Source organism: Hypoxylon fragiforme (genome assembly GCF_022984875.1).
Source record: "Hypoxylon fragiforme strain CBS 206.31 chromosome Unknown GGS25scaffold_1, whole genome shotgun sequence".
Lineage (NCBI taxonomy): Eukaryota > Fungi > Ascomycota > Sordariomycetes > Xylariales > Hypoxylaceae > Hypoxylon > Hypoxylon fragiforme.
This window is the reverse complement of record NW_026054756.1, coordinates 1,284,705-1,312,071: the sequence shown is the minus strand read 5'-3', so window position 1 is coordinate 1,312,071 and position 27,367 is coordinate 1,284,705. Positions and strand designations below refer to the sequence as shown.

Genomic DNA, 27,367 nt, shown 5'->3' with positions numbered 1-27,367 from the left:
CGCCGGGGATGTATGATTCCCATGTGAACTGGTGACATCATTCAAGACATCATAACTAGGTACATTACATACCTACGAAGCATTCCACGATACAATACAATACATCTCTGTAAGCCATACATCGATATAACAAGCATATCATCAACTTACTAGCCTACCCGCCTACCTACCTAACGATTCTCATATGCTCAAGATAACCAGAGCACTATCCACCTCATCCCTCACGCATCTCCTCAGAAACCACTCTCTTATCCACACCCACCCACCCCCCTACCAACCATGAGCTGGATGGACTTCTGGTCGCGCCCCGGCAAGTCGCAAGCGATACCAGCGCCATTCTACCTACTTCCCGGAGGCGACGCAACGCCGTACTGCCGGTCCTGCGGACGGGCGATAAGTCCGCGCCGGACGACTGCTGCTACCCTTACCACCACCACCACCACCACCACCACCACCGCCACTGCGGCGACTGGCAATGGACATGCCCCAAAGTACTGCTCCGCACGCTGTCGCAGCCGCAAACCGGGACCGCTGGATCGGGAGATCGAGGGGGTGTTTGTGCGCTTGTTGTCTGGTAGTAGTAGCGGTAGCGGTAGCGGGGGTGGTGGTGGTGGGAGTAATGGCGGTGGCAATGAACAAGGCGGTAGCAAACCGTGTAGGAAGAAGGGGAAAGGGAAAGGGGCGGCGGCTAAGAAGGGAGACCCGCGGATCGTGGTCTCCTGTGCCGAGACAGAGAGGGTGGTGTTTGGTGGGCTTGCTGGTGTGGGGGAGACTGACGGGCTGAATGAGAGGGAGAGTGGGAATGAGAAGGAGGAGGAGGAGGAGGAGGAGGAGGAGGAGGAGGAGGAGGAAGGGGAGGAGGAAGGGGAGAATAGTACCCTAAAGACCTATCATCACGGAAGCCCCCAAAACAGCGAAACACCCGGCGACTCAGACACCGCTGTAGTAATTGCTGACTACAACTCCATCGACAGCGACAGCGACGCAGACCCCATCGACCCCGACATACAAGCGCGCATGGCGGTCCGCAGCGGAACGCGCGTGCGCCTGCCACAGACGGTGTCGCTGGTGAACGGCAGCGTGGGCGGGGAAAAGGGGCGGGCGGAGCGGGGCGAGGAGACGGAGGAGAATGCGCGGCGCAGGCTCGAGGGCCATCGTAAGGCGCTGCGCCGCGAGATGGTGAGGAGGGCTGCGAGGAGGGGGGTGGTTTTTGGGTTTGTTGTGGATGATGGTGGTGGTGGTGGTGGTGGTGGTACGCGGAAATGCGAAGCGGTCATGCAGGGTAACAAGGTCGTGGAGCCTAGCTTTGCGAAAGGGGAGTGGGGGATCCGGTGGCGTGAGTGATAAGGAGACGGAGATTCCGTGTTTCTTAAAGAGAAGAGAGGTATCATTCATCTTCGCTCAACCAACATCTATTTTCATCACGGTCTTCATGTTACAGTGCCTCCCTACCTACCAAGTAAGGCCTCATCTCTACAATCAAACTAACATTCGGATCGGTAAAGTTAGCGGAACCGGCACGTTGGATGGGAGCACGGAACGGACCGAGGAGATAAGACTAAGGGTAAAGGGGGGGGGGGGGTGTTTCCTTTCCATCTATTCCATCTACCTGTAACAGTTAATTCTCCCTTTTTTCGTAATTATCACATCTAAAACACCATCGGTAGAATCTGAAGAATCGGAAATTCCGAGAGCCACTGTCGGAAAAAATGCGTCTAGAACCGTACCCATACGATCCTGATTTTTTTTTCTTTCAGCACCGACTCGTAAACCAGATAGATCGACGGATGGGTCAGGAAGAAGAAAAACGCGTGGAATGTTCGAAATGTACATAGTTAGTGTAGATACTAGGTAGTGTAGATAGAGAGGAGCTTCGAGCTTGCTCATACATCGGTAATTACGCCATCTAGTCACGCATATCCTTCCTAAGGAGGCATTGGGTCTGTACACGTAGCCCATACATACTTACATATCCTATGGATACTGTCGTTTGCATTCTGGAGCTTTGCTGCATCTAACTATTACCTAGGTATATTAGGTAGCTTTGTATTTTTGCAACTATACGCGGTGTGTTCTTGTTCTTACCGTGTCTGGCCGCCCTTTTCCTTGAAGACCTGCAATGCAAGATGTATGTCTGGACCGAGACATCATGCGTACATATGCGTACCTATCTATCCGGGTACTTAGTAAGGGAAAAGGAAAACTTAACAATATCGTCTTCACTTTCGTGATTGGTAGATCTACTATGCATTTGGTCCAAGTAGGGGTGATTTGCTTTAAGCCTTTGCATAGGACAAATGTATAAAAGAAACATATTATTTCGCAGAGGGCATGACAACGCGAGGACATGCAGACCATGGTCGTCACCGCTTGCCTGCTTTCACCATCCGCGCCCCAACCACCCACCGCCAGCCCACCTTTTGCTTTCGCTGACCTGAAATCTTCAAGTTCCTACGGCGTAGTACATACCTACCTAGGTACCTAACCTAAGGTATTCCGTAGCTTACCTACATTAGTTATTAGCTGCCTGTGGCTCTTGTGTATCAGCCTAGCTATGTATGTACAGACCTTCACACATTATTGATTGTAGAATACAATGGATTAGGTACTCTGGTACGGAATGGATCTCTTGACATAAATATCCCTATCGGTTCCAGGTTCATGAGCTGCTTACAACCAGATGCATATCCACCATAAAAACTTCCGACGTCAAGATTACGATCGGCTACTTGCATTATGGTACGAAGAGAAATAGAGAGAGAAAGTAAAAGCCAACTGCCGTGCAACGCGAGGCTTTGATTAAAGAGAATGCATACATGTAGTTATATACATATAGTAGTAGGTATGTATGCTGTACATATGGGTAGCCCTAATGTCGCGAGCAGGAAGGAGAGCCATCTTTACCCAGTCGCCCGCCTGCCTACATAACTAAGCACCTACCTACCCATCTGCCCATCTACCTGATCAACTAACATGCATGGCGTCTCGGTGAAGAAGCCGACGAACTTACACTCGCTAAGCACGTACAATACCATACCTGCATACCTTCACAAATACCGAGATGTAGGTAAGGAGTATCTAGTTAGTAGGTAGGTATGTATGTAGGCTATATAGATTAATTACGTACGTACGTAATATTAAAGGAATGGGGATGCCAACGTCAACACGTGGTTCTCACCGCCGAACCTTGTCAAATCAAAGCACGGATGAGATATGCCACGTGTGAGGCCTGCAGTTGGACCAGTCCCTTATCAGCCGCAGAAATCCTTCTCTGTTTCTTACATAGTAATTGTATTTCGGACGATATTAAGCCTCCCACAAGCGCCCTGCTAGGTTATTATACATGTACCTACCTAAGGTATGTAGAGGCGAATAAGTATCTAAAGGAAGTATGTAGGTAGGTATGTACATAAGGAGATATTAAAGGAATGCCTAGCATGGTACGTACTACGTAGGCATGTAAAGAGAAACGGGCAACCCCGGGGAAACCAGGGCGAGTCAGTAATTGGAACTTTTAAAGGACCTCGAGCCTTTTTTTTCTGCTGCGGCAGGGCATCTCACGCCGTCCACCATTCCAGACGCAACTATAGGAACCCTTTTGCCGGGAAGCTGCCTCGCCGCTCCCACGATTCCACGCGTTTTTGAAGGGTGGATGAAACGCGATCCGGTGTAAATAACAGTACATGCATACACACATACATACACACGTACAAAATATTAATTGCCCGCATGGCCTCCTCCTCCCTAGCCGGCGGCCAGAGAGCCTCAGCACAGCATCCCTTTCGTATTCCCCGTGCGTGCATGCTTTTTCCCAAGCAGGATGGAGATGTGGCTCGGCTGCAATTCATGCATGGACCCCGAGCGTATGGAATACGAGCAGAAGTTATTCTTGTTCTCGACCCCTCGTGGAGACACATTTGGTGATGAAAAATAAATATTCCTTTTTTTTTTCTGCAGTTAGGCATGTATTATAACACACCTACTTTATGTATGTATATACTTACATACATACATACATATATCCATGCATCCATCTAATGAGGTAGCCAACAATGGCTTGAGAACCAATTTGAAACTGCGTTACATGGCCATCCAATAACCGTACAGAGGGTGACAGTCGGCGATCACAGCTAGGGTTAGGTACTACGAATTGCAACTTAAAACCAATATACCTGTGTAATATTTCGGCCACAAGAGGGCAAGAAAGGGGTCTCGAGTACCGATACTTTAGATTTCTGTCTTACTTTTGTAAGTAAGCAAGGTCTCTTCTGCGATGCATTAAACACGTGGGAAAGAGGTGTGACAGAAAGCCCAATAGAACTCAATCTTTGCATGCGATGAAGCGATGAGGGTAGGAATTCCACGAGACCAAGCACACTTTACCCAACCTAGCCGAGCAGCATGAGTAAGAACTAAACTTAGCTCACTCAGTCGACCTTGGTTACCATGCCTATGATTGGATAGGGGTCATTGATGACTCTTGGATTTGAAAAATAGGCGAATACCCCAAGGCTTAGTCTGGGAAAAGTCGAATGGGAATACTTGATGTCGTTGGGTGATACATGTAACCTACATACATGTGAGTCCCTGAGAGGGCGCCCCCCCTTTTCCCTTGAATCTCAATCAATCAATCAATCATGCACGCACCTGGTGTTGTTCAACCTGTGATATTGCTCTGTATTATGAATTGAAGCATGTTTCATCGAGATGTGAGAAAAGGGGGGACTTGTGTAAAAGAAAAGAATAATACTCCAAAACGTATCCAAACATACCTAGGTAGGTATCCTGATGAATAATAGATATAACATATACCTACCTATACATATGTATGTAGGTATGACACCACGTATTCAAGAAATTCACCGATAGGCGTTACATCGCCAACTCAAAAGGACGGTGAAAAAAGTCTAGGACCTAGGTCTATGTAGGTATAGGTAGGTAGGACTCCGATTCCTCAATTCAGGGACGTCACCTATAGCTGGAACGTTCCGGCATAATTCCCATTCCCAGATCCATTGCCCCAAAGAATTGGTGATAGTTAATTGGACTTTGAGGTGTTGAACTTTTCAAATTCTTTCCTAGAAGAGGTGGTGTGTCTGCATGGTGATGGAGATATGAATGTGACTGCCGGTCCAATTGATAGGGCACAAGTCGCTGGTTCTCCAGTCACAGACAGCTGCCCTTTTGGGGTCGGTTTTTGACGATATAACTATCATAAAATATCATAAATGATCATTGGCTTTTCCTCGATAAAAATAATCAAAAAATTGATGATGATGATGAATTGATTGTCTTGATTGTACTAGGTTAGGTAACTAGTAACTACCTAGGTACTGTATTAATCAGTTCAGTTTAAACATTGAAGGTCCGTGATCCGACAGAGATAACAAACAGCATGATCCCTGGACATCTGTGTACTTGAATCTACTTGAATCTAACCATTGACCAATTTGACCTATGCATTTTGAGTCTAATGAAGCTTATGTGGATCCATTTTTTAGGGCATCTAGGCATTTCACGTGTGAAAGAGCACAGACTTGAAGACTAAAACATTAAACTAGATCATTGATGAATCCCGGAGTAAGAACCCACTAATCATAAGATACTTGCTGCATCACGCTATCTGTGCTATAATATGCAAGTAGAATATCTTAATAGATGACCTGTGCACGTAGCTATAGCGCAATCATATGCGCTCTCGAAGCGGCATAACCCGGTGTTGCGGTGCCACAAAACGGTTTGAGCGCATACATCATACCTAGTAGCTTGTACACTCTACAACGAGTCTACATATTCCCAGTACTTATTACCTATCAACCTGGCACATAATGTAAGTGTAGGACTACATGTAGGTACAGATACGAGGGTACCCTCCCCCTGCTTTCCTCTAGTGCACATTACTACCCCCCCTGCTCCCATTCTACCCATCATTCTACCTAGTACCCATGCTGCAAGGGTCTACAACAATAGCAACAATGCATACCGCCAATCAATTGGATGAATCTTTCCATTGACCATTAAAAAGGTTCAGCCCTTCGGGGCTCTTGGAACCATTTGGGGAATTTTGAAGGAAATAATTGATTGAAAAAAAAGTCGCAGTACGCAGTACGCAGTACATACATAGCAGTAGCATCCTAGGTACGGTGAAAGAACCCAAGACCCTGTCCCGCCGAGAGGAATTCGAGAACGATGATTGATTGAATTGGAACATATTGACCCTATTTTTTATTATTTTTTTTTGTTTCCTCCTCGTCATCAGAGTCACATAATGAGCCTCGCCGGTGTAAATCCCGTTAAACTCCTCCATTGATTGCCGTTGCGTAGCTACTAAGTTAAGCTACCCGCACTTTACCAAACTTACTTCCTCGTCCTCGATCTATTCTAGAAGCTTTTTATTTTATTTTTATCTTTAATCTTCCCGACTTGAAAAAAAGAGAAGAAGAGAAATCTACATCTTAACAAGGTGAATTGACCATCGTCATTGTCACTGTCGTCGTCTACTTAACCATTATTTTCGTTGCTCTCTTTGATACCTACCTACCCACCTACCTATCTACCTGTTCACTTCCCTGGTCTGGAATGAGAAACTTGGTTTGATATTTGCCTAATTACGAAACAGTTACTTGGTAAGCATTATTACATTACTACTACCTACTACCTACTACCTACTACCTACCATCTACGGATGTACTACCACTTTCAAATGTTGTGTCCATATCGTCAATCTATTCATTAAAGTCTCATTTAACTACTTCCTTTGTGTTGAAAATAACTACACATTACATCACTTTCCCAGTGACGTGTGTACAAACAACATAGATCCTACACCTACTACTAGGTAGTCTGACCTCACCAAGGACCCTGATTGCATTATTGGATATGGTAACGCGATTACTACATCTTCACTTATGTCCAACACCTTTCTGCTTTTACCTCTCATGATTTCTTATATACATACCTGGAGTACCTACCAATCCCACCTTACACTAGCCAGTACCCTTGGGTTACCTTATCCCATCTGCCTACAACCTAACCTAGGTTATATACCCACTTGGTATGTATTGTACCTACATATCCGTCATGTTTTCCTTTACTCCATTCCTCCTCAAACCTGTAATCTGTTTGGCTTCATTTTCGAGAACATCGATCGCATTGTGCGCGCCGTGGGTTTGAGGATCCGCCCGTCTTGCTCTTCACCTACGTCAAGCGACATACAAACATAAGATACCACAGCAGCCACTGATCAACTCACCTACTACCTAGTACATACCTAATAGGTTGGATACTAGAGGTAATTGATAACTTGCGAATCTGGTATGCAATGTCCCCTCACCCTGGCAAAAGAAAAGAGAAAAAAGAAAAAGAAAAAGGCACTTAAGTGGGAAGAGAAAAGAAGGACAGCGGAATGTATTCATGAATTAGTTCATGTTTATTTCATTTCTTCATTTCAAACTTCTTTCTACCTTCAATACTTCAATATTGGGTCTCTTAGATACTAGTCGTACCTAGTAGGTATAGTATCAGTATCTGCCTACCAAGGGTACCCAGATGTAATCCATTCCGGTACATATTCAATGTTGGATCTTCAATGAGGGTTGCTTACACTCACTACCTACATAAGTAATCACTACTGGATCTCACCCGCCTCAAACTGCGCCATCTTGTTTTTTAATGTTGAAACTGCCCGTTTTCTTTATCATTCACTCGTCATTCCCCCTCTAAACTCAATTCGCATCTTGAGTTAGACTTGAACTTACTGATTTCGAGCTAATCGCTAACTGTCTGCCTCTCTGTTTCTCTCTCTATAGGTACCTTGGATCTAAATCTTCTAAGGCTGTCAACAAATTTTGTCATATCTTCCTCCTTCGCCATTACCATCCAGTCGAAACTGTTTATATTTCGCTTACGAGCTTCGCCCAGCCTCAGCCTCTATAAAGGCCTCCAAGCCACTTTCGAGCTGCTATACCTACCAACATATAGTGCTTATTATCGAAGTTGCGACAATACCTACCTACCTACCTAGGTACCTAGCAATCCAAGCTATCTCATCAAACAAAGAACAGCTGTGGTTACTAGACGAACTCTACCAGCTACATACTTCATTGTACGACATCTGGAACACTGAGAGCAAATAGCTAGCTCACTTACATCTATTCGATTCTAAACTGAACCGTCGTAGCGACAGCATGTGCCTTTGGCATTAATTGTCGCAAACTATCTAGGCGCTCTATTTCGATATAGATCGCCAACTTTTTTTCTTATTTAAGCAAACCTGTTCATCCGCCACACTGGCTCCCAATCCAGCACTCCCTTTCTCCATGATGGGTGCTTGTATGAGCTCCAATAAGGAGGAGGAGGAACAAAAAAAGCGAAGCCAAGCTATCGACCGTGCGCTTGACGAGGACTCTAAGAGACTACGACGAGAATGCAAGATTCTTCTGCTTGGTGAGCTTCCCTCTATCTGCGCCTACTGACTCTACTATAAATATCCATGGATATGTTCATATGCCTAGGTATCTACCTAGGCGTCGGTATAACATCATACTAACGAGGTTTATTCACAAGGGTCCGGAGAGAGTGGGAAATCCACGATCGTCAAGCAGATGAAGATCATTCATCTCAAGGGCTACTCTGAAGATGAGCTGTACAATTATCGCGCAACCGTTTTCAAGAACTTGATCGAATGCGCCAAAGCCGTTATTATTGCTATGGAACAATTCGATATCGAGCCCACCAACCCGGAAACCAAGGGCCATGCAGACTATCTGCTTGGCTACACCGTCGAGTCGGGTCCCTCGGCACACATCGAACCAAAGGTGGCCCTAGCTGTACAGGCTCTGTGGCATGACCCTTGTATCGAGCGACTCATGCAACATTCTACCGAGTTTTATTTGATGGACTCGGCTGAGTAGTAAGTTCCGAACATCAGCATTGGAGTTGTGTGCTATGTGCTAAATAACTGGTATAGCTTCTTCGACGAAGTCACCCGAATATGTGCTCTCGATTACCTACCGAACGAGATGGACGTCCTTCGCGCCCGAACCAAGACCACGGGCATCTACGAGACCCGATTCCAGATGGGCGCTCTTAGTATCCAGTAAGCCATCCAATATTGCAGCAGCCTGGGACGACACAGGTTCTAACTTTTTGGTGTTTAGCATGTTCGATGTTGGCGGACAACGAAGTGAGAGGAAGAAGTGGATCCATTGCTTCGAAAACGTAACGTCTATTATCTTCTGCGTAGCCCTCAGCGAATACGACCAGGTGCTCCTCGAAGAGAGCAGTCAGGTATGAGCTACACGCCCGTTGGAATAGGAGTTTTGGGTAGGCTAACATAGACTTAGAATCGCATGATGGAAAGTCTGCTGCTCTTCGACTCGGTTGTTAACTCTAGATGGTTCATGAGAACGAGCATAATATTGTTCCTCAACAAGGTTGACATCTTCAAGGTGAAGCTTCCTCGATCACCACTGGGCAATTATTTCCCAGACTACTCAGGGGGCAACGATGTCAACAAGGCTGCGAAGTATCTGCTCTGGAGGTTTAACCAGGTCAATAGAGCTCACCTAAATCTTTACCCTCAGTATGTTGAATATCCACATATGGAACTATTTAGCTTCCCGGTCAGCTACTAACATATTTATCTAGTTTGACTCAAGCAACAGATACCTCTAACATTCGATTGGTGTTTGCAGCTGTCAAGGAGACGATCCTCAACAATGCGCTTAAGGATTCCGGCATATTGTGATTTCGTTTCCTTTCGACGGCAAGGGCTCTGTGAGACCCAGCCACACCTTCTTTGAAGGCAAGATCCATGAAGCATTGGGACGGAGTTTATGGCAGGGAACTTGACATTTTTCCAATTTTCTTTTTTTTGTGTTCAAAATCTGTCTTTGTTTTTTCCTGCAAGGCGTCGGGGACTCAGCAATTTTAACAGGCTTTAATATGTTCAGGGCATTGGGAATGATATGAAATGGTGTCAGAAGAATCACAAGCACTACATAAGAGAGTTCTGGTGAGAGATGATCATTGTTTTCATCTAGGGGTTTAGACCGGGCTATGCAATGCTCCAGAGCCACTACATATACACCAACCCGATATGAGGTTGACGAAGAAGGAAGGGGCGCAAGCTGGACATGTCTCATTAGGAGGAGGTCCGAATGGCAAGGCGTCAAAAAGATGGGGTACCTAAATAGGTAGATAACCCTACTGGGCTTTGCCCCTATTAGTAGTAGGAAACTATCTACTCAGACACAATAAAATAAATCAACAAACCGGAGCACCGGAGCAAGTTCTACTAAGCTGGAGAGGAACAATATGACTTTGTTAACCTTGAGATAGGCACCTATCAACCAATGTACCTGCTGGCGTACGCATGAAACGGAACCGAGGATCGCATTGCGAATCTATGCATGCCGCTGATGTAAGTGAGCCCAGACGGACGATCATGTTCACAGAGGTAACATTCAAAAGCGTTATGACATAGGTAGCTGTGTCGAAAGATGCAGCAATATGCCAGGATGAGCACAAGCTGCAGATGCCGTGCCGGGTTCGCATGTTCCAATACCAGAGCCCGAACTATAGCGGCGCAGTGTATAGGATTCACATAAACAGAATATACATAGTAGATTCAAGATGTCGTTCGACATTTGGTATGTTCAAAGTTTGATATCGAGATGGTTGGTTCTACTTGGCCCCAGCCATCAAGCTAGACATCGCGCCCCTCCTCCTCTCCCCCCCTGAGCTAGCTAGTTCATACCTAGGTATACAAAGACCGGAGACTAAGTTGGGTACCTACCTATAGTAAGGGGCTACAATTCTAGAGGTCACAGGAATCCAAGGAATGGAGTCCACAAGGGTGATACTATATAAACATACCCCGCACTTTCTGCAGCTTCGTCCTTTGCGAAAAAGGTTGGCGTCGGGTCTCGTGAACTACATATACATGCATACATGTGTGATATGTTGGGCATATAAAGTAGGCACAGTAGGTACATAGGTATGTAATGGGTATACTAGCTAGGTAGGTAGGCACCATGTGTATACATAGACATTGAAGCTGCGCCTTCGGTTCGGACATCTTGGTAGCTACTGGGCATGTGCCTATATTCCTATAGTGATCGCAACTACCATTGATGGGTGCTCGAACATGGTTTCTTGCAGCTTCTCACAACATTTGAAGTTGCTTCATCGTCATCATGCTTTAAGCTGCTGGTGGCATGTTTTTTTATTTGTAGGTCGAATTCTTTAACGACTCACTTTTCTTTTCCACCCCCCCTCCCCCCTGCAAGGCCGTATCCACCATCGAAAGGTATTATACAAACTACCTGCCTACAGACCGGTGCCTTCCTACCGCGAGTGCTAGTAGTGGGATTGGATCAAAGAGTAGTAGTTATTAGTAGTAGTAATGGTGTAGTGTTTGGTTGATATATATAGGTAGGTAGACAACCAGTCTATATACCCCCTTTTCCCTTCCCTTAACTTTCATTTCGACTTTTTAAATACTTCCAAGGTTAGCTGACAATATTGCTTTCCTTTGTTTGTTATTTGAGCTATATACTTCTATTCTCCCTTGTTTGTCGTGAAGTCCATCATACTACATACTACATACTATATTATTATATCGTTAGAACTAGGTAGCAGCAGTATAGTAGTAGGTACAGAAGCATAGCACACAGGTAAGTTGCTATACCCCGCGGCGATCCTCTTTTTTTTTTTTTTTACAAACCAGGAACCAAAGCTCTCCGTCCCCCCCGAACTCCTTCCTCTAATCACAAGCTTGGGAGCTCCCATATTGCATCTTCATTGAACGAAAGAACCCCGCCCCCTCATTCCTATCCCTGCTTCTTTCTTGCTTCTTGCTTATCGTTGGGCTTGAAGAGCTCCAGTCTCTCCTTCAGTCTATGTCTTTCTATAAGTTCGACCTAATCAAAATTGTATGTAAATTCATTCATCTCGCCATTATTCAAATTGCCCTTCTTAATTCTCACTTCTAAACTGATACACTAACCTACGTAGATAATATAGTCTAGTAGTATCTGGCTCTTTGTCCTACGACTGATCTATCCCTTCGTTCCCCCATATCCGAAGGCAAGCCTCGGACCTATAAGCCAGAAAAGATGGCGTCAAACGAACAACGTCTACCAACCAGGGAACGCCGCCCCTCTACAGCTGCACCTATTGTCGACATAGTCGGATCGGTCAGCCCCGCAGGCATCTCCCGCCCGAAACATAAACGCACATACACTGGCTTTGGAGCTAGCGATATCAAAAATGTCGAAGGTTAGTTAGTTAGTTCGTATAGTTGAGAGTGGCACTACTATTTTCTCTCCGGTTTCTTTTCTTGCTTTTTCTTTCCTTCTTTTCTACTCTCGTGATGTCGATCACTCTAAATATAACTACCCATACCCTACCTTACCTATCTACGATATACCCATACCATACCATACCATACCATACTACATACTGACCCTAGTATCCTTGTATAGCGGCGATCCCCGAGCCTCAACGCGAAGTATGGACCAAACACCAGTTCGAAGGCTTCAAGAACAAGGAAGAGTTCGAGAAAGAGGTCGTTCGCCATGTAGAGACCACCTTGGCCCGCAGCATGTTCAACTGCGACGAGTCAGCTGCCTACTCAGCGACCAGCTTGGCCTTCCGAGATCGTTTGATCAAAGATTGGAACAAGACTCAGCAACGCCAGACGTTTACTGATAGCAAGCGTGTCTACTATCTCAGTTTGGAGTTTTTAATGGGACGTGCTCTGGACAATGCCATGCTGAACATTGGCGCCAAGACCACTGCGAAGGGTAAGAACCGGCCAATCCATGCCTTGCATGTGCTGTGCATCCTCGTATGACGAATTAAATAAACCCTGACTAACCCACGATAAATAGATGGTCTCGCCGAGCTCGGATTCCGCGTTGAGGATATCATTGGCCAGGAACACGATGCTGCCCTGGGCAATGGTGGTCTTGGGCGGCTCGCAGCTTGCTTCCTGGACAGTCTTGCCTCGCTCAACTATGCCGCATGGGGGTATGGCCTAAGATATCGCTATGGCATTTTCAAGCAAGAGATTATCGATGGGTACCAGATCGAAGTTCCAGACTACTGGCTGGACTTCAATCCCTGGGAATTCCCAAGACATGATGTCACTGTCGATGTGAGTATCCTTTCTTTCTTTCTTTCTTTCTAAACGATTAAAGAAAGATGATTAGTTTTAACGGTAACAACTAGATTCACTTTTATGGCAGTGTTCGCAAAACTCAGGACGAGAATGGGAAGACAGTGGCGCACTGGGAGGGTGGTGACACCGTTACCGCCGTAGCCTACGACGTGCCAATCCCCGGCTACGACACCCCTTCGACGAACAACTTGCGACTGTGGTCCAGCAAAGCGGCCAGCGGCGAGTTTGACTTCCAGAAGTTCAACAGCGGAGAATACGAGAGCTCAGTGGCAGACCAGCAGAAGGCTGAGACCATCAGTGCTGTCCTGTACCCCAACGACAACCTAGACCGTGGAAAGGAGCTGCGTCTCAAGCAGCAGTACTTCTGGGTTGCCGCATCACTGTACGATATTGTCCGCCGCTTCAAGAAGACGAAGCGTGCCTGGAGCGAGTTCCCCGACCAGGTTGCCATTCAGCTCAACGATACCCACCCGACGCTGGCCATCGTGGAGCTTCAGAGGATACTAATTGATATTGAAGGCCTTGAATGGGACGAGGCGTGGCAAATAGTTACCTCAACCGTAAGTTATGCACCTACATGCGTATGGTCTACATTAGATTGTACTCGCTAACTCTGTCTTCAGTTTGGATACACCAACCACACAGTCCTGCCCGAGGCACTCGAGAAATGGCCCGTTACGCTGATGCAAAATCTCCTCCCCCGCCATCTCCAGATCATCTACGACATCAACCTCTTCTTCCTGCAGTCCGTAGAGAAGAAGTTCCCCGATGACCGGGACATGCTGCGCCGCGTCTCGATCATCGAAGAGTCCCAACCCAAGATGGTGCGCATGGCGTTCCTGGCGGTCGTGGGCTCGCACAAGGTGAACGGCGTGGCGGAGCTGCACTCGGACCTGATCCAGACGACGATCTTCAAGGACTTCGTGTCGATCTTCGGCGCGGACAAGTTCACGAACGTGACGAACGGCATCACGCCGCGCCGGTGGCTGCACCAGGCCAACCCGCGGCTCTCGGAGCTGATCCACAGCAAGATCGGCAGCTACGACTTCCTGAAGGACCTGACGCTGCTCAACAAGCTCGAGCAGTACGTCGACGACAAGGCCTTCCGCAAGGAGTGGGCCGAGATCAAGTACGCCAACAAGGTCCGCCTCGCCAAGTACATCAAGACCACCACCGGCGTCACCGTCAACCCCGCCGCCCTCTTCGACGTCCAGGTGAAGCGCATCCACGAGTACAAGCGCCAGCAGCTGAACATCTTCGGCGTCATCTCGCGCTACCTCAAGCTGAAGGCCATGAGCCCCGAGGAGCGCAAGAAGCAGCTCCCGCGCGTCTCCATCTTTGGAGGCAAGGCGGCGCCTGGGTACTGGATGGCGAAGCAGATCATCCACCTCGTCAACAACGTGGGCAGCGTGGTCAACAACGACGCGGACATTGGCGATCTGCTGAAGGTGGTGTTCCTCGAGGACTACAATGTCAGCAAGGCCGAGATGATCACGCCGGCGTCGGACATCAGCGAGCACATCTCGACGGCGGGGACCGAGTAAGTTATACCTGAGGATTTTTTTTCTTTTTTTTTTTTTTTTTTGATGATGATTAGTGTGGGGTGTGGAGTTGGAGCGATGGGATGGGCTAACACGAGCGATAAAATAGGGCGTCGGGAACCAGCAACATGAAATTCGTGCTGAATGGCGGGCTGATCATTGGAACGTGCGACGGCGCGAACGTAAGTCTCACCACCCCCCAATCTTTCCTTTTATTCCTTGACCGAGTTTCTCACGACCCTCCCCCCAGATCGAAATAACCCGCGAAGTCGGACAAGAGAACATCTTCCTCTTCGGGACGCTCTCGGAAGACGTGGAGGACCTGCGGCACGCGCACAACTACGGCACGCACGCCGTGGACGCCTCGCTGTCGGAGGTGTTCGACGCCATCCAGAGCGACGCCTTCGGCAGCTCGGACGACTTCAACGCGCTCGTGTCGGCCGTGCGCGACCACGGCGACTACTACCTGGTGTCGGACGACTTCCAGTCGTACCTGGACACGCAGCGCATGGTGGACGACGAGTACAGGAACCAGGACGAGTGGGTGTCGAAGTGCATCCGCAGCGTTGCGCGCATGGGCTTCTTCACGAGCGATAGGTGCATCAATGAGTATGCCGAGGGCATCTGGAACGTGGAGCCGCTTGCGGTTTAGGGAGGAGGTGAGGGGCGTGGGCGTGGGCGGGGGGTGGGGGTTGCGAGATGGGGGAGGGGGTGTCTACTTACGTAGGGGCTTGGGCGCTACGTAAACCGGGACTGGTCTGTGGGAAAAGCTATAACCTACCTACCTGGAAGCCTCTAGGGGAAGAAGCGGTTACGATAGTTTAGCTCACGTACACGGAATTAAGAGCTGAGAGGTTACGAACGCATGGGATGGATGGATGGGTTGGTAAAGGGGACTACTACTACTACGACTACGACTACGATTACTGCTGCCCCTATATCACGGAGGTTTGGTGCGAGGAGGGCTGTGAGGGAAAGAAAGAGGGAAAGGGGAACGTACATGAACGAATGGTATTCTTTGCGTGTTGGTTATACCTACTTACTTAGTTACTTGCCTACCTAGCCTACTTATCCACCTATTTGAGTATTCTTAAAACATTGGTTTTTCTTATTGAGGCCTGTGATTATGTATCTGACTTGATTTGAGGTTAGCTTGGGTTGGGTTTATCTTGGGGTGTTGGTAAGAGGCTGTATGTCTGTTTATATGAATTTGTAGCAGATATTTATACATGTGTGCTTTTCTGTTGCTTGGGTACCTAGGTATGTAGGTATCGTAGCGGGAACCCCCTAGGTTAACCTACTCTACTCACGAGAACCATTCTAAACTTCATTATCCAATGAATCCACGCATCCATCCCAATGATATAAATTGGGAGAAATTGGGTTTCCGAACTAGAATGATTCTAATGAATAGGGGGTTCCTGCTACTAGGTCTCTAGGTATATAAAGGGTCTAAGAAGGTCAGTTTCACGGGCACAGGTACGGTAACGGTAGGTAGGTAGGTAGGTAGTATTAGATCCATGGATGTGTTGTCTTAGAGCAACGCTGGCCACTTGCCGACTAGCCGTGTAGGCACATAGGCACGTCGATACTTAGACACTTGGATACTTACCTAGGTAGGTATATGGGCATGAAGCGCCGTCGGGGTTGGTGATCTAGCTAAGCATACATTTTAAGAAATACCTAGGCTAGGCAAGTACGCAACTATAACCCCTGAAGTCCCTCGTTTACCTAGGTCCAAATTGCTATGAATGGCATTTCATGAATGTATCGGCAAATAGGCACCCAATTTGACACTTCGATTTTCCCATGCCACATACATGTAAGTGTCTACCTAGTTAGGTGGATAGATACGCGAGCGAGTGATGTCACCGAGCATACGGCGTGGGCATACATGCATAGCTACATGCCATGTAGCTATGTAGTATCCTGAAGTGTTCCTCCACGTCCTCCGCATCCCCCACAGCCCTCGAGATAAGTAGTAATGTGTAGATAGTTACTATGTTAGGCAGGTACCTAGTCAGGTACTTGGCAGTTTGGTTTTTTTCCCCTTCCTTTGAGTCTCGAAGAGGGCGTAGGTGTGTGTAAGAGAGGTGGCAAAACGCGTGTCGGTGTTGATTAACTTCACATACAAACCTAGGTATCCTGGCTTGTGGCGGAATCAGAGATTTTTTTTTCATGTGTTATTGCTACTATGGTTACTATTTTTTTTATTTTTTTTCGTTGGTTCGAAAAAACATTACATAGCATTTACATCGTTAGAGGAGGGAGGAAAGAGGGGATCTCTTGGCTGATCTACCAGCCTTATGGGATAATGATCGTCAGGGTCCAGGGAGGGTATTCGATGTGCCTTTTTTATGTATAGTTATGTACATACATGTGTGAATAAGAGAGACGGAGATAGAGAGAGAGAGAGAGAGAGAGAGAGAGATAAGTAGAGATAGTAGAGATAGTAGAGATAGTAGAGATAGGTAGTACTTCAGGGTAGTCATGGGGTATTAATGACGACATTTCAGGGGTCTTTTTTTTTCTTCTTCTCTCCTTTCGTGTATGTTCGGGTTGGGTGTTGAAGAGATCTCATTAATGGTAGTTGTTAAACGCCGTCATGAAATTTATTTCTCATTAAGCCTGTGCTTCTGAAGAATGACGTCAACCCTGGGTTGGGGTACCCGTATCCCTCCACCTCTTGGATAACTACTGGACATCGATTAGAAAAAAAGAAAAGGTGCTGGATTAGGTAAGTTGTGTGGGGTAGGACAAGGTTTCATTATGCGTTACTATTTCACCTTTTTTAACTTTCCAGTCTTCTATCTACTTGCCTATCCAGATGTACTATCTCTCCTACTTAGTCCTACTAGATAGTAGTAGATAGTAGTAGACACACTAGGTAAGGTACTTTCACCTTGCCCTAGGCATTAGGGAGCCAAAGCTCCGGTTCGCATATGCCAACATTGAACATAAGAAAACTCAATGCATCCTCGTCTGACTCCAAATGCATGCATGGAACACTCCAGACAACATTGAAGGCATTAATTATCCAACCCTGCATATCAACTTCACGGCGTGCGCTTCGGCGTCGAAGCTAGGAGGTCTGCTTGTGTAGATGCGATACGTCATCCACGGGACTTCTCTCTACGTTGCTCCTCAATGTTGTAATTATTCTTTATATTTTCTTAAGCCTCTCGTAAATCAAACTCGTTGTGGCTTTCCTACCTAATTAGGTAGTGGTGAACCGAGGAGCGTTCTGCGCATACATACCTAGGTTAGGTACGTAAGGAATGGAATAATTAGGTAATATTAGCTAGGTAATATCATTATTGGTATTTTCAGACCCGCTTCGTCCAAATCCCATTAGCGGGGTTGTTGTCGTTGGTTAGGTATTTTTTGGTGTGATTAACTAAGGGTTGTGAAGGGATATCAAGTCATGAGCCCTTTTTCTCTGCTTCTCTCCCCCGGTCAGTTCGGCTCATGCCATATGCCTTCTTAATGTACCGGGGGATTGAGGCTGACAGCGGTATACGTATCGACGATGGGGCACGTACGGCTCGATTGTCGGATGCCCTGGAAGAGTTTAATGCAGTACATACATCGCCAGGATGCTAAGGCTCCCATGTACCCGTTTTTTCTCACCCTCAATCCGCAACTATTTCTATAATAGGTACGGAGTACTACGTACCTAGTTTCGAGATTTACTGGAGGTGCTAGAGGTGATGTCTACATACTATGTATGTAAGGATGAATAACTACAAGGAATATATCGCAAGCGCGTGGCTATCATATTATGTCATTAGGTATCTACCAAGTTCAATGTTAGGTTACTTACTGTAGGTATGTATATCATCTATAATATCTGGTATTATAATACATATGTACATAATAATACCTATTAGTAGGGTATATCATGGATCTTAACTGACTTGTCAGGGATATCTTATGTTACACACGATAAGTACCTGGGCAATGTCCTTTAAGAGCATGCTAACATTGAAGTGACAGGGCAGGCATGTATGCAGAAGGAGAGGGGCAGAGTGCTAAGAGGATTATCAAGTGACGTCATTATTTTTCGGTGATGAAAACAACGCCATCTCATTGGTTTGTTAGTGCTTGGTTGTATACCAATCTTGAGGCATCTCCTTTCTTACTGGTACTATGTAGTATTAACTCTTTATTATCACGCATCTCAGATGTGGCTTGTCTATATCTAGGTATTGGATGTATGTGAGATGCCCCTTGTGGAGATAATGACCCGCTTGATATCTGTACGACTAGCTGTGCGTCAAGTGATTTCTTACTCACCAATCCATCTATCTTGGGTATCTTGGGTATCTTGGGTATCTCGTGGGAAATAAATCGCTGCCTGCTTGCCTGCCTATCCTTCGAATAGAAAGCCGAAGGAGAAATGGAAACCCATGCCGAGAACCCAGGTTCATCGGCGTTATTAGCCTACCATCAGAGTCACATTCGCTCAGGAAAAAGAAGAAGAAAAAAAAACAATTGTCCCATTTTTGAACTTCTATTCAACAAAATTCATCTCTTGTGGTTTGTTCCCTGCATGATTGTACCGTGTTTAATACTTTTGATGGCATGTGTGGTGGGCTGCGGGGTGTGGGTGAGGCTAGGAAAGCTACCATTATTCGACAATGACTGGTCAGCTTGGTGGCATCAAATAAAAGATAGCCTCTTCAAGCAACGATGCAACCCATAAGGAAGAGAGATGTGTCGACAAATATGAGACGGCGGCCGGGAACCATAAATCTTATACGATCTATTCTATCTCCATTCTCTCTAGGTTAAAGTAGGCATACATGTCTAGGTTAGGTAAGTTTCACATTGAAGATGTTAAATATTGGATAGTTCAAATAGTTGTCGTTTGTAGCTTTAACGGGCCGATCCTCTCTTTTGGTGCAACCTATCCCCATACCTAGTACTCCATACAACTCCCACCCATTCATCAACCCCTATTTATATCGTCGGCATTGGCTGTCGACGGGTGCCAGCAGAGATCGACGCCGTTATTGTACCCTCCATACCTCCATACTGAACAGTTTCCTTGGGACGACATTCGTGCTAATTCCTCGTCCCCTGTTTTGCGGTATGTTGTACTGTGTATGTTGCGGGTAAGCGCTTGATCTCGCTGTTCACATGTTTTCTATTGCTATTCATAGCACTTGAGATAGATAGGCACCTACCTACCCATGGATACCCTTTAGACTATTGACCTTAAGAAGAGGCTATCTGGTACGAAGAACATACGTAAAGACAACTTTACCTACCTGCCTCAAGGTTTGGCTCAATCTTTCGTATTGCAACATAATGCTAAGCATGTCAGTGGGGTACATTGCCTACATACATCTATGTAGTTACTAATTAATAGCAAATAACCATGTTTGATGTGCTTTTTTATCTTTCTAACCTTTAGTACCAATTCTTTCGAGATTTCGCCTAGGTTAGGCTATTTTTCCATAGATACTGCAACACAACAAGTAGATTTAATAACGCATCCCATAGTAATAAGAGAGACTTGATATTTGCTTATTTTTTTCTATTTTTTTTTTCTAAAGACAACAACTGTCATTTCGGTATTTACAATTTACCTATGCCACTGGCTTTGATCCTGAGCAATACCAAATCCAAATCTAACTTGACTAGACTCTACATAGTAGCCAGGTTTTGATTGGCTTTGGTAGAATACTGCCCAGATGCACGGTCTGTTTGCGCATTGAAAGGCTCAACAACTCCAAGAGAATCAATCTACTTAACTAGGTGGGTGCTGTGACAGCTGTAGGACAGTGCTCATCACCTGCGCAGTGTCAATTATACTAGGCCTAGGTATGTACAAATGTCCATGAACATACATATGTACATACAAAACTCAGCTATAATGTATATCTGCCTAGTGCAACTTCTAACAGGATATAAAAGATTGAAGTGATAGGCAGGTAAGTACTACTAGTAGTACATGTATGTAGGTACATGAGCATTGATACATATAGTACCTAGCAGCATCAAGCATTTACCTTGGATACGTGGATATATGTACCTATATATATGTACCTACATGGGATAGATGAAATATAGAATTTCTTCGATCGCGATCGCCACTAAAGACTGTCTTCGAATCGCCGTTCCGTGCGTGTTCCAAACCTTATCCACAATACAGCCCAAGCCCAACTTCGAACCTCGAAAATCCTGTTCTTACATCCCACTTTTTTCCCCATCCCCTTAACGGCATTTTCAATATTGCCCATACTATCCATAACATTCATACCATCCATACCTTCACATTGATTCTATTCTATTCTACTCTACTTAATTAACTAGACCGGGACCTTGTTCTATCTTGTCTTGTACTGTCTCGGTTTTTGTCTCTGATATCTAATTGTCGACTTGAAAGAAATCACTATTATCAACGAATACCTCTTACCTCTCTTACCATCCCAGACTACCTAACTTCAGCACTGGTACCTACACAGAAGACAAACTAACTGAATACGGCTTTTTATCTGTGCCCCTCGTTTTCCCTCCTCTTCCTCCTCACCCCCCTCGCTCCCCTCGATCGATAGCTATCAACAATCCCTCCATCTTCTCAACTTCTTTAGATCGACATCCGAAAACTTCAACCCCATTCCCCATCCTCCATCCTCCATCCCCCGTAACCCCCCCGCCTCCCCCAGATCACAACTCGCTATTCGCCATGGCCGAATTTGTGCGAGCCCAGATCTTCGGAACGACGTTCGAGATCACGTCTAGGTATGCTGCCTATTCGTAACCACCGTTTAAAACTTTCCGAATTGACGCAATATTCAACAGATACTCGGACCTACAACCCGTGGGCATGGGTGCCTTCGGTTTGGTTTGGTATGCTTTCCTATTCAACTTCTATCACTTCTGCGCTTTCGATCCTGGACGTAAAACTAATTAGCATGGAATGTCGCCGCACACAGTTCTGCAAAAGATCAACTCACCAACCAAAATGTGGCTGTCAAAAAGATTATGAAGCCTTTCAGCACACCCGTCTTGGCGAAGCGAACATACCGAGAATTGAAGCTTCTGAAGCATCTCAGACACGAAAATGTTGGTTTATTTTACCCTTTGTGGGATCAAAACCTAGGAAATAATGCTCATACTCGGTTCTAGGTCATCTCGCTCAGCGACATCTTTATCTCTCCCCTCGAAGACATGTATGCCTATTTCCATGAAAAGGATCCTTTACCTACAACACAACACTAATCCCATTACCAGCTACTTCGTTACGGAACTCCTCGGAACAGACCTGCACCGTTTACTTACCTCAAGACCGCTAGAGAAGCAGTTTATTCAATATTTCCTATATCAAATCATGGTGCGTGTTATCCTCCACTTTACATGGGGGTAAAGAATAAAGTACTCATAAGTTTGAATCACTAGCGAGGCCTGAAGTATGTCCATTCCGCCGGCGTCGTTCATCGTGACCTCAAGCCCAGCAACATCTTGGTCAACGAAAATTGCGACTTGAAAATTTGCGATTTCGGCCTTGCTCGAATCCAGGATCCTCAGATGACCGGATATGTCTCGACAAGGTATTATCGTGCGCCGGAAATTATGCTCACCTGGCAAAAATATGACGTGGAAGTCGATATCTGGAGTGCTGGGTGTATCTTTGCCGAGATGCTGGAGGGAAAGCCTTTGTTCCCTGGAAAGGACCACGTCAACCAGTTCTCCATTATCACCGAGCTCCTCGGCACACCCCCCGATGATGTTATCAACACAATCGCGAGCGAGAACGTGCGTTGAAACCACATCCACTATTTAGGGATTGTTGCTTATCAAAGACTGTGTAGACTTTGCGATTTGTGAAATCGCTACCAAAGCGGGAGCGGCAGCCACTGGAGAAGAAGTTTAAGAACGCGGACCCCGCAGGTTAGTTAACACTTACATACTTGCCATGATACATGCATAGTTTCTATGAAGACTAACACTGGACAGCCGTGGATTTACTTGAACGCATGCTCGTATTCGATCCCAAGAAGCGAATCACCGCCGCCGATGCTCTAGCACACGAGTACCTCGCGCCTTACCACGACCCTACTGACGAACCCGTCGCGGAAGAGAAATTCGACTGGAGTTTCAACGATGCTGATTTGCCTGTGGATACGTGGAAGATCATGATGTGAGTATCTCTACGCCCTTTACACTGATGGCGATTCGGTGGGAATTGTAGGGAAGACGGCCACCACTAACACAAGCGAGGCAACAGGTACTCGGAGATTCTTGACTATCACAATGTGGAGTCTAGCCACGTTGGAATTGAGGACCAGTTCAATGGTCAGTAGAAGGCGCTGCAGATCATAGACTGGTTTTGCGGACTGCAAACATACTGTACGGCAACGATACCATGGTTTAAGGCAATTTGCATATAAATGCATACAACCCCAGACTTGATTCATGTCCCGGCGTTTCGAGACTGGGTTATGGCTTGGACTGCGTCATGCATGATTTTCTTTCAACGGAGACGGGAGACTTTCCTCATTAGCCGGAGCACAAGAAGGGCGGGAAATATATAAGGATTTGCATTCAGCTGCTGACGGATAGGAGCAGCCAGGGCTTACGCGGTGGTAATATAAAGCGTTTGACATGGGGAAGAGCACGCGATTGTTGGAAACATTTGTCTTCTTTTCGGCCGGGCGGCGAGTACCTATGGGGGTTTGGGAAGTTGACGACATGGAACAAGGCATTCAACCCCAACGTCCTAAATTCAAAGAACACTCGACCGTGGATGGCGCGCGAAACAACCAGGGGTTACTTGTGGGGACGACTTCGAACAGAAGGACGGTTTCACACAAACTTGACATAGATCATGGACGTTACGGTGACACGAAAAGAAAGTAAAAGTAATAGAAGGCATTTTGCCATGAAATATCGTTGGTCGACATCTATCTGCTGTGACTGAGGCGCCACTTATTCCCTCGGCTAGATGACGTGTCTTAGGGTGATGTTTTAATTATTCACCGAGGATGGCCTTCAAGAGTCTACTGAGAATCAGTGTTTAAGCACCTATCTGCCTACATAGGCATGTAGAGCATAGGTCGCATGGCTATGGTATGGTGGTGGCTGGCTAGGGGTAAGTGATCACTTCGCATCGAGCTTTGTTCGTGGTCTACTGACCCATTTAGGACCTGGTTGATGGAGGGTCTGTGAACCTCATCTAATTTCTAGCGCTGACCTAGTCATACCCGTTCATAGCGCAACAGAAAATTTCCGCGACGTAAGCGTTCTATTCTGTTCTGTTCGTTGCATCTCCACAAGAGACAGAGCCTTCGATATATCTACGCTGACTAAGTTCGTTTTTCGACATTTCGATTTCGATAAACGAGGTTACTCGGATACCTACCTACCTATGGTAGATAGTCAACAAGATAATCCGATTCACCTTACCAAGGTGGCGTTGAGGTGGTGGATAAGGGGTGTCAAATAGGGGGAAGGGGAAAAGAGGAGAGGGGTACTTATATCGAATATTGTGGATACTCGCGGATGGGAGGATGGGGAGTTTGCTTCCCGGTGTCTATATTCCATGGTGTCTAGACTCTACCTAACTCCTCAGGCACCTAGGTGCTCAGTGTCAGGTACGCACTCGTTATATCGATTGGTTGGTACCTACAGGCATGTTAACGATGCGGTAAATGGGAGAGGATTTGCCTTCGTGGCCTACCTAAGGAGAAATAGAATAGGGGTATGTCGTAGAGAGCTGTCTGAGGTCTATGTGTTCCTAGGTCAGATACTGTGGATAAAGACTTCCTGGCGATAGGGGGGTCTTACATGCCTGCCTAGGCAGGTAGTAGGTATACATCAAACCTCAGACAGCATACATGGCGATACTCTCAACCGTTCCCTCTTGCCTCTTTTTCGGGCCAGCTCGTGTCTGACGCCTTTTCCCTTTCGTTGTGAAAAGGAGGGGGGTTTGGCAACCATTGCTTCCCCCTGTAGTTCTGAGTTGTTTAGGTTCCGGTGAGAATACCTAGGTATACTATATGGTATGTTGCTTTTCAATATTGGCCTTGTTCGGGTAGATGGAGTCGCTACACCTTGGAGGGAGGTCGCTTACAAGAGTTGTTGTTTTCCGTCCTCCTGCTCCCGCCTTCGAGCTGTCCGGGTTATATGAGAGGGGGGGTGGGGGCACAGGAGGTGGTAGTGAGTTGGGCACCCATCAGGTATGGGGTTCATGGGCTGAACGGACTTCGGGGATTCTTGGATGATTAAATTACTTCCTGGCCTCTTGTGGAGGGTAGTTTGGTCGCCTTCATGGTATATGCCTTTCTTTGGCCGGTGGATAGGTACCTACCTACGTTTCCCGCGGCTGAAGACTCTTGGGTTGAATGGCCGGGATGATGGCTGAGAACCCCTGACCAAGTAGTTAGTTGGGAAGTTCGGATTTATGTAACAAATGGAGTGGATGGCTACTAGATCTATACCTACCTATCTACGTACCTTCCATTTTACTTGTAGGTTTGAGAATGAAGAGGTGGAGGGCATTGTGGGAAGGTTGGAGAATAGGGGGAGGGTTGTGCCCCTGAAATTCGGAACCGGCTTTTTAATAGGTAAAGTTAGACGCTGCCTGGTATGATTAGGACTTACAGAGCAATATATGTAAGTCAATAGATGGTCAATACTTCATTGGCCCTGGGTTTTGTTACCTATGTCTTGGTATGGCTGAGTGTCTTTATATCGATTCTCCTCTCCTTTTGGCCATACTACAGGCATGTATGAGGGCAATTAAAGGAACTATATTCCAAGGAGATTTTAATTGTTAGGCACCCATACGTTTGAACCAAAATCTTTGTTTATCCATTTCGGTGTAGGGAGAGAAATAGGGGAAGGTTGGCATAGAAACGGAGCTACCATCATGTATCTGCGTACCTACCAGGTAGGTATCTATCAAGGCATAAACGTTGAGGACACTGCATAGTTACTCGTTTTTTCAACGTCCTCGATAAGAAATATCTAGAGAGCGCTTCTCTCTAGGTACTCTGCAGGTACCTAGGACAGCAGGTAAAATGGATGAATCCATGATGGATATTAGCGGCTTAAATAGGGGCTAAGGTCACTCAACATTGTCGTGTATCGGCATATGAACGGTGCAATCTGGTATGAGCACCTACCTAGGCAATATACCTGATAAGACTAACATCGAGCTTTATATTCGCTGTTCCTCATTGGACGAGCATTACATGGTTGAGTTGATTCATAAGTGCAGGACCAGCGAAGTGTCTGGGGAAAATCCGACCCCGATAGGAGTTGCATTGTTGTCACCCAGTTTTAGGGTTACTTAATATCGTTTAAGGAGGTATGATATGGAGTATTTCATATTGTGTCGATAGTATAGAAACCATTACTGTAGATCTTGGATGCATAGTAGTCTTGCCTCCTATCTACCTCCTATCTGCTTAGTACGTAGATATATAGAAGCCTCACAACAGGTGTTAAGGGGTTCACAAGAGTAAGGTTAGATGCTCTCGCAGGACTTTGTTTCAGCGCATCTTCTACCAAGACGCTCCGCGAGGAGTCCGAATACGATAGAGGGCAGAAGTTGATTCCAGAGCCAAGGGTCTGCCTTTTGTAGTACGCAAACAGTTAAGATGCCATTGATTATGCAGTATTCCCAACCCCTTCCCGGTTCTGTAGCACCTACCTACTCCAGGGCAAACTTCCGGATCAGATATACCTAATAGGTTTTGGTGGCATGCTCAACAGTCATCCTCCGAGGGTGTAGGTAGAGATTGATAATGATATCGTCTTTTCAATCTAGCTCAGATGTACCCCTATTCTATACTAGGTCGACGAAACTAGCAGCAACGAAAGGACACCACACGATGTGTGAGTTCTTGGGTCTGGGTTAGATAAGGATAATTCATATGCGCCATTGACTACCTACTCCCGAGCATCGGGGAGATAACCCCTGGATACATACCCGTTATTCTATGAACACAATGATCAGTTGAAAAGGTAGGTACTAGGCAGGCACATGCTATACCAATACTCCCATGCCATGCCATCGAAGATCTTTGATTAGTACATACCTACCCACCCACCTCTGTATCCAAAGTGGCTAATGTTATTTTCATTGGATAGGTACTAGGGCAAGTAAAACGGTTCGTCTAATACCAGGTTATAAGAAGCGATGTTACCAATACTTTCCAGCTACGGCAATATAAGCCTGGTTTTGCGCCGGCCGCAATAGATGTGGCCCGGCTCGGCGACGCAGCGGGTAACGACCCGGCCTTTTTGATATACCCTTCCTGCAGGAAAGATCCACTCTGAGTTCCCGAGGGCCTAGCATCTAGTAAATATACTGTACCATAAAGATGGATGCTTTTGGTTGACCCTACGCAGATCTGTGAATGTAAACAGTGAAATACCTATCAATGGTGCTGCTAAGGCATGGCTTACGATGATCAATCGCCCTCATCACTTCCGTGTTGAGGCCCAGTTGCAGGGACGGATCGACAATAAGGCGCCTCCTGCTTGCCATTAATCTAGTGGCTGCCGATGAGATCTCATCCGTTAGGAATGAGCATTGATGGTTAAAAAAAAAAGAAAAAAAAGAAAAAAAAAGAAGAGGAGATGAGAGGAGGAGGAGAAGATAAGAAAAAGAATGGACGTTTTT

The 27,367-nt window shown here is 46.2% G+C and overlaps 4 protein-coding genes across 4 annotated transcripts; all 4 read left to right on the top strand.

Moving 5' to 3' along the window:
* Positions 1-47: 47 nt before the first annotated feature.
* GGS25DRAFT_19661 (uncharacterized protein) lies at positions 48-1,475 on the top strand. The gene has a single exon (XM_049256760.1). The coding sequence runs from the start codon at positions 280-282 to the stop codon at positions 1,342-1,344; it is 1,065 nt and encodes a 354-aa protein (XP_049121169.1). The 5' UTR covers positions 48-279; the 3' UTR covers positions 1,345-1,475.
* A 6,296-nt stretch (positions 1,476-7,771) lies between these two features.
* GGS25DRAFT_19203 (G protein alpha subunit) lies at positions 7,772-10,037 on the top strand. The gene is made up of 6 exons (XM_049256717.1): positions 7,772-8,445; positions 8,566-8,911; positions 8,969-9,097; positions 9,159-9,288; positions 9,345-9,583; positions 9,649-10,037. The coding sequence occupies exons 1-6, from the start codon at positions 8,319-8,321 to the stop codon at positions 9,746-9,748; spliced, it is 1,071 nt and encodes a 356-aa protein (XP_049121168.1). The 5' UTR covers positions 7,772-8,318; the 3' UTR covers positions 9,749-10,037.
* A 2,222-nt stretch (positions 10,038-12,259) lies between these two features.
* GGS25DRAFT_469108 (glycosyltransferase family 35 protein) lies at positions 12,260-15,392 on the top strand. The gene is made up of 6 exons (XM_049259124.1): positions 12,260-12,809; positions 12,897-13,162; positions 13,237-13,746; positions 13,810-14,726; positions 14,837-14,909; positions 14,978-15,392. Exons 1-6 carry the CDS (start codon positions 12,608-12,610, stop codon positions 15,377-15,379), a joined length of 2,370 nt encoding a protein of 789 aa, XP_049121167.1. The 5' UTR covers positions 12,260-12,607; the 3' UTR covers positions 15,380-15,392.
* A 6,029-nt stretch (positions 15,393-21,421) lies between these two features.
* Positions 21,422-23,190, top strand: GGS25DRAFT_526981 (mitogen-activated protein kinase HOG1; the record flags this gene model as incomplete). The annotated part of the gene is made up of 9 exons (XM_049265055.1): positions 21,422-21,477; positions 21,538-21,585; positions 21,672-21,801; positions 21,865-21,908; positions 21,970-22,069; positions 22,135-22,491; positions 22,548-22,626; positions 22,693-22,876; positions 22,964-23,190. The coding sequence occupies 9 exons, from the start codon at positions 21,422-21,424 to the stop codon at positions 23,037-23,039; spliced, it is 1,074 nt and encodes a 357-aa protein (XP_049121166.1). The 3' UTR covers positions 23,040-23,190.
* Between the last annotated feature and the right edge of the window lie 4,177 nt (positions 23,191-27,367).

What these genes read in the sequence shown, in the direction of transcription:
- GGS25DRAFT_19661 (XM_049256760.1), top strand. Translation starts at nt 280, where the DNA reads ATGAGCTGGATGGACTTCTGGTCGCGCCCCGGCAAGTCGCAAGCGATA.
- GGS25DRAFT_19203 (XM_049256717.1), top strand. Translation starts at nt 8,319, where the DNA reads ATGATGGGTGCTTGTATGAGCTCCAATAAGGAGGAGGAGGAACAAAAA. An exon ending in TTGATGGACTCGGCTGAGTA is followed by an intron (nt 8,912 to 8,968) that starts GTAAGTTCCGAA and finishes TAACTGGTATAG; the next exon opens with CTTCTTCGACGAAGTCACCC. An exon ending in ATGGGCGCTCTTAGTATCCA is followed by an intron (nt 9,098 to 9,158) that starts GTAAGCCATCCA and finishes TTTGGTGTTTAG; the next exon opens with CATGTTCGATGTTGGCGGAC.
- GGS25DRAFT_469108 (XM_049259124.1), top strand. Translation starts at nt 12,608, where the DNA reads ATGTTCAACTGCGACGAGTCAGCTGCCTACTCAGCGACCAGCTTGGCC. An exon ending in GACATGATGTCACTGTCGAT is followed by an intron (nt 13,163 to 13,236) that starts GTGAGTATCCTT and finishes GGTAACAACTAG; the next exon opens with ATTCACTTTTATGGCAGTGT. An exon ending in ATCTCGACGGCGGGGACCGA is followed by an intron (nt 14,727 to 14,836) that starts GTAAGTTATACC and finishes GCGATAAAATAG; the next exon opens with GGCGTCGGGAACCAGCAACA.